At 39.2% G+C, this 7,099-nt stretch overlaps 1 protein-coding gene across 1 annotated transcript; it reads left to right on the top strand.

The window, feature by feature from the left end:
* The first annotated feature begins 2,693 nt into the window (after nucleotides 1–2,693).
* Nucleotides 2,694–6,812, top strand: nsrp1 (nuclear speckle splicing regulatory protein 1). The gene is made up of 7 exons (XM_039778305.1): nucleotides 2,694–2,820; nucleotides 3,661–3,745; nucleotides 3,955–4,011; nucleotides 4,153–4,281; nucleotides 4,517–4,724; nucleotides 5,142–5,244; nucleotides 5,358–6,812. Exons 1-7 carry the CDS (start codon nucleotides 2,801–2,803, stop codon nucleotides 6,154–6,156), a joined length of 1,401 nt encoding a protein of 466 aa, XP_039634239.1. The 5' UTR covers nucleotides 2,694–2,800; the 3' UTR covers nucleotides 6,157–6,812.
* Nucleotides 6,813–7,099: the final 287 nt, after the last annotated feature.

Here is a 7,099-nt window from a genome sequence, read left to right as displayed (position 1 = left end):
AAATATGTCTTAAAATGGTTAGTCTAGAAATGTATAATGTAGGCTATAACGTTCGGGGACTTGCGAGACCCAACTCTTTAAAATAAATGGTCAAAAGCGATGCCGTAGCCTGACTTTTAAGTCCCTAGTATTGGTGAGTTAAAAAACACTGGATCCTACATTATCCATGATGCAACTGATGTCTCTAGACTATACACATCCAGGTACTTCGCAAAATGTCAAGGGTGTGCCCTTTTTGGGGAGGACACAAAACCTTAGATCAATGCAGTTTGACCCGTGTTTGTATTATAACTTTTTATGCATGCATTTCTTGTTAAACGGTTGTTTAGACATGTTTAATAATTATTATTTTCTGCCAGGTGATGCCGGTCTGGTCTAAGCCTAAATGCTCATGTCTTTTAAAATGCACGCCCTCGTTTGTAACTCAGGCTTTTCATTTCCTTTTCAAGATTTTAAGTCTTCAAGCCCAAACCAACATAATCCTGATGACATCTGATGACTTTGAAAAGCTCTCTACAGAGCCATAGAAGCCTCCTGATGAAAAAACTGATCTTGTACACGTCTTTACCAACTGTTATTATGCATACTATCAATTTAATGCATAGACACTAAGCCCAGATGTGACCAAGTCAGCTTTCCCAAGTCACTCTCAAGTCTTGAGACACAAGTTAATACCCAAGTCAAAATTAATAAAGCCTGAACCTTATGAAGTCCTCTTTTCTGTATTTGTTAAGTGTGAGTTAAATGTCAAGTCACTATAGAGCTTAAGTCAAGTCAGTTCCTCAATTATTTTCTTCTCAAGTAAATTACATCAATTAAAAAAGGTATTTCTGCATCAGCGTCGAGAGTCAACGTGTCAATTCTAAGCATGAAATAAATAAATAAAATAATGTGTAGGTTTACTGTACAATATCCATATAGAATGTATATAATGTTCATGCATTGGTTTAAGAGACTTAGTCTAAACCTGTGGCTGCAGTTCGGAAAAAAGAAGAGAGGCCTGCCTTCCTATAGGTTATCAGCCAGAAGTCATATGATCTCTACATGTATGAGTTTCAGTGAAGTGGGTGCAGTAGCCTACTGACCAAGGGAAAACATCAGGTGATATTTTATGACTGCTGAAGTGTAGCATGCCTGTCTGAACTTGCACTGCTAAACAGTTTTCTTCACTACCTGAGGGCACAGATCAGGGAAAGCAGCATCCATATATACCACAAAACCACACACTCACATGTCATGTGTGTCAACAGCACATGTAACACAGCCAAAATACCAATGTGTGCAGGTATGCACAGATGCACCAGAACCTCCACTTTCATTACAGCTCATGTACAGCCTGGTTTCGCTCTCCTTTCCTGCTACACATAATACTATCAGACTGAATTGCCAATAATTACAGATGTGGGCAGCGATTCAGAGGTCTGGAGCCAGGCTAACACAATACACGGTGATTCAAATAATTCACTCATTGGCTTGTTGTCCTTACCAGTGTTTTATTTCTACATCATTACACATAGGAAGAATGTGCCTCTCAGTTATTGATATAAAACATGTTTTTGTTCAGTCCCTTTATATTTTTTTACCTCAACCCTACCATATTGTCTATCCTTATTTATAGTGTCTATCCTTATGTCAATCTACCATTCCATTTATCCACACATTCCATAGTTCATTTTATCACCAATCCATTCATACATCCATCAGGCAGCTTTGGTCGTTCTGTTTGTACCAGAGGGATTAACAGTGAGGCCAGAGATGAGATGAGATGAGATGAGATGGAGATTACGACAGAGATAATGGTGTTTGGATTTAGAGTCACTAAGAGGAAGCAGTGGGAATTTAAAGCTGCAACTTTAATCACAGGTGAGCCATGTGCTCTCTGATCTAAGAGAATGACTTACACCAGGTTTAGAACAGAGCAGTCGACAGCATTGAAAATAACAAATTACATGAGCGAATAACATGAAATTATAGCAGTTTCTGTTGCCTCTCCAGCAGACTCGCCACCATTCCTCCCAGAATTCTCTAACCTATTTCGTGTTGCACTTTGCTTCTACATGATCTGTGGTTGAAGGAACAGAATAAAAATACATGTAGATCTATTATAAGCTTTGGTTTCTGGTCATTGTAGTAGCTAATACACAGTAGAAGACTAGTTCCCAACCTGAAGGTCAGAACCCCTTCAATGGGTCATGAAATTGGCTTAAAGGGATGCAGGATAATTACCAGGATAGGAAATATGAACAACTAAATTCTGCTACACAAAATTACGTTTATTTTATGTTTTTTTTTTTTTTCAGAACCGAGCGCTACTGATCAATGCATTTGGAGCAATAGCGCCATCTGTTGGTAATAAAAACAATACCGTTGTCATTTTTCATATACAGTCTATGGTTTTAACGGGTGGCACAGTGATCTGTGGTAGGCTAATATGCTTTTAATATCATGGTATTTTAGTTGTTTTCTAATACTGCAAAAATCTATTAGAATTCCTTATTTTTTACAATGGATAATTCACATTTTGTTCATCACGGTCACTTCTAACGTTATCTGTCAATGGAAGTCCGCACATTCGCAACAGGCTGACAAACCCATAATGTGATTAGAAAAAAATATGACGGCCAAATTTATAAATGTCGGCCTTGTGTTTGTGGTAGCTGTACTCACATGGCTACTGAAGTGAAAACCTAGCAGAAGTTGTTACGTATGACTTTACTAAAATGTGTGTCGAATCTGTCGTACTCGTTCATTCCTTAGACTGTTAATATTTACAGTCTTCTTCATTCACAGTCAGAGCAAGATGGCGGTCCCTACAAAGCAGTAAGTTGCAAACAAGCTTACGTGGTTATACTACTGTGTGATTTACATTGAAAGACGACTGTTTCAATTGGCTGGCGTTGTAGTAATAGTTATAATAAATAACTTACTTAACTGTAGCAGCCGTGGTGTTACAGCTTGTGGTGATTTGTGAAAACGGTGCCTCCTGCAGCTAGCTAGCTAGTTTTACGATATGCTAACGTTATGCAAACCTCGCATATACAGCAGCAGGTTAAGGTTTAAAAACTAGGTACCGTTTTGTTTGTATATTTTTTTTAAACCTGTCATTTATTTCTCAACTTATCCTTAATTTTACCAGAAATACTGCTAAATTTTACTGGATGTTTGCCTCACCAATGACACACTGTCACGGAGAGTTTCATAGCTACCGTAAACGTTAGTCATTCAGACAATAGCTACTTAACAAACCTACCTCATTTGGTAGTTATCGCGAGGTTTTAGGCGTTTATTGTTTCTCTTTTAGGTGCATAACGTATTGCACTATGAAAAGTGAGCTTAACCGAAAGTTTGCAGAAAGTCACCTGTCTCATAAAACAAGTTAAACCATCTTATAAATAGTGCGTTGTGTTTATTTCTGAGATAAACTCATGTAAAATACATGGTAATGTTTCTAATCCTCGCTATCCAGATATATACATCCTCAAAAATAAGGTATAAAACGCTTTAAAGTAATTTGCTGTTCCTCCAAATGGCTTCTTTAGTGTTGGTGCTTTTGCATTTGTCCTAGAAGAGATACAACCTATTCTTGAAAAATTTTGCAAAAAGACTTGCAGGTGAAATGCATGTATATGTTACAAAGCCTTGTTGCCTGATTGTGCACAGGTACGGGCTGATCTTGTCACAGAAGAAAGGACTGTCAAAGACCCTGCAGAAACACTCAGTGTTCGAGGATGACTCCGATGATGAGGTGGGTAAACTTATGGGTATGTTAAAAGCAGGGCAATACAGTATAATTTGTCTCTCGTCAATGTATGTGTTTTAGGTATTTTCACTATTATAGAAACTAAAAAGATTTCTGTAAAAAAAAAAAAAAAAAATGCCCCTTTTTAGGTATTTGTTGGCATTTTAGCAGACTTCTGTCCAAATATACTACATATATCTTGTTATGTTCCTCAGACCACAGTTGGGGAGAGTCTACAGAAAGAAGCTGACAAAAAGAAGATGATGAAGCAGGTGGGAGGAAGAATTAAAAGGCTATGTGACTTAAATCCACCTAAAACTATTTTACATTCTTCTTTTTTTATTTATTTTTACAGTCGTTCCTCTGTGATTTACATTTCTCTGGTATTTTTCTGTCTCTCTCTCTCTCTAAAGACACGTTTGGAGATGCACAAGGCCCTGGAACAGGACAGCACTGTATATGACTACGATGCTGTGTACGATGACATTCAAAAAGAGAGACTTGAGAGCAACAAAAAAATTCTGGGAGGCACTGACAAAAAGGTAATCTCATTTATGTTGAACACTTGCAAAGCTGTATTTGTCAACACTGGGATTTCAGAATGATCTAATGGTTAGAAAGACCGTCCAGCATGCACTCTGCTAAAATATGTTGGAGCGAGACATTGATTCCCTGTATTGCGGTGTTGCTGTTTTCTGATATTGAGACAGCCTACAAGTGAACTTCCTCATGAACATTAATTTAATTAGTTTTTTTGTCTGTGTCTCTTTATTACAGCCAAAGTATATCCACCAGTTAATGAGAGCAGTCGAGGACCGAAAGAAAGAACAGGAACGGAGGGATGAGAGGAAGATCCAGAAGGAAAGGGAGAAAGAGGGAGAGCAGTTTGCAGATAAAGAAGCTTACGTTACCTCTGCCTACAAGCAAAAACTGCTAGAGCAGAAGGAGGAGCAGGAGAGAGAAAAAAGAGAAGCAGAGATGGAAGGTTAGACCGATACTCTACAACTGTTTTTAGGCTTTAGGCAGATAAGATTTAGTTGTAAGTGATATGGTGAGACTTTGAACTCCAGACGTTTCAAGCAAAATATGAATGTAGCTTCCATTGGATTTGTCCATAGCAACTTTATGTCATCCTTAAGCAATCTGGATATTGTAAAAACAATTTGTGTGGCCAGGATGAAAAACACCTAATAATGTTTCCAATATTTTATTGAAAGCAGAAAAAATTCAGGAAAGTAACTTAACTTGATTCCTTCAATAAATGTATTGAGCCTATTGGCTTTGGCAAAGTATATTCCTTCCTCAGGGCACACAAAGCATGACTTGAAGAGAGACTTTTTAAAATGTTGAAAGAGGCCACTTTATATAAAATCTATGTTTGAATTATTTTTGTTTTGCTTAGCGGCTTTGGACGTGAAGAAACAAAAAGACCTGAGCGGCTTCTACCGGCACCTGCTGAATCAGACTGTAGGAGAGGAGGCGATACCGGATCGCTCAGCAAACAAGTCAGTCAGAGCTCCGCATTACTTGCTCATCCATAAACACAAGAAGCGCATGCATACTTTTTTAAAAAGCATTCTGAGCCTTTATTTGTATCTCTCTGTTCCTGCTTCCACAGAGCTCAAAACTCAAAGATTTCAAAAGACACAGAGAGGACTTCACCTGTTGCCTCATCTACGTCTCACGACAATATCCCAAGTTCATGCAGCGACAGTGAAGAGGGGCATGAGCAGAAGTCTGGGTTTAGCAAGCCTGGGGCAGGCTCTGCACACTCAAAACGCCAATACAGACAGAGGTCACCTTCATCAGGGAGCGGAGAGGAGAAGGAGAGAGAGAAGGAGAGAGACCGACATAAGAAGAGCCACAGAGATCAAGACAGAGACAGAGGACGGGACAGAGATAGAGACAGAAACAGGGGAAGGGAAAGAGATGACAGGCACGGCGGAAGAAGAGACGACAGGGATATAAGGAAAGACAGAGACCGAGGCAGAGAAGATGACAGAAGCAGAGGCAAGGATACAGACAGGGAGACCAGGCATGGGAAGAGGGAGAGGAGCCCTAAAGAAAGAGAGAGGGATAAGAATGGGGAAAGAGAGAAGAGGAGGAATCCAGATGAAGACAGGCGCAAGGACAAAGATCAGGAAGAAGACAAGGAAAAAAAGAAGGAAGCCGAGAAGGAGAAGCCAGTGAAGGAGGAAGAAAAAGATCCAGAAAAGAAGGAAGCAGTCGGTGAACACGGAACGGAAAAAGAACAACCGAAACAGGAAGGCGAAGAGAAAGAGGAAATGGAGGAGAAGGCAAACAAGTTTGCAAAGCGCAGCACGGATCACACTGTGAGTTCGGCGAGAGACAGGTATTTGGCCAGACAGATGACACGCTCGGCCTGTAAGACTTATATAGAAAAGGAGGAGGACTGAGAGCTGTACAGCACACAACCTTCATCTTAATATAGAGGGTAATGTCTTTCCTTTTTAACAAATCCCAGGAAAAGACTTAGTTTCTTCTTCTGTCAATACTTTCTGACTTCCCTGCCCTGTTACCCGAGCCTATTGGGTTCTACTGAAGATGTTTAAGAATGGACATTCTATTCAAGGCTCAATGATTTCCTAAAACAGCTGGGCACTGTAGTTGTTTGCAAACATTCCTCAAAACCGGAGTAAATAGTAGTTATTAGTGACTTGTTAGTGGGAGGAATTCTAGTCTTTTCATGGGATTTGTTAACAATAAGAAAAATATTGAATATTGCCAATCGTATCCTGTAACTGCTGACTCCACCAGATACTGGCTTGAGTGGACATATTCAAACAGTAGAGTGTGCTCATGGTCTGTCTTTTGCACTTGAATTGGTGGATTTGATTTATTATTGTGAAATAAGAACACTGACTTGTAAATATGAGTTTTGACACAGAGTCCCTTGTAACATCTGCACAGGAATGAGTGTAATTAGTCTTTATTGCTTGGTTCGGGAGAAGTGTGGAACGACGTATGAGCCAGTGATATTGTGTTTAATGACTTGTTTGAGTCTTACTCATGTAGACAGTGATGAGTTAATAAAATCATTTTTGGTCCACAGTTTCTTCTCTAGCTTCCTGTTTGTTTTGCCATTACTACATGAAGTTTGATGTTAAAATGTGTACAAGAATTAAGATCTGCTCCTGTGTCAGCTTTGGTCAAGTTGAACATGGAGGCATTGGACCACTGAAACAAAAGAAAAGGCAGTTTGTAGAATTGTTAGTCTTTAATACTTTTAACTACTTAATCCTGCACAGAATGGGCCACACACTGCAGTGGTGGAATGTAAGTAAGTACATTTACTGAAGTATTTTACTGTCATTTTTTCTGCTATTTGATTCTGCGAGA

This window comes from Perca fluviatilis, chromosome 16 (genome assembly GCF_010015445.1).
Source record: "Perca fluviatilis chromosome 16, GENO_Pfluv_1.0, whole genome shotgun sequence".
Classification (NCBI taxonomy): Eukaryota; Metazoa; Chordata; class Actinopteri; order Perciformes; family Percidae; genus Perca; species Perca fluviatilis.
This window is presented reverse-complemented; position numbering and strand designations above follow the sequence as displayed.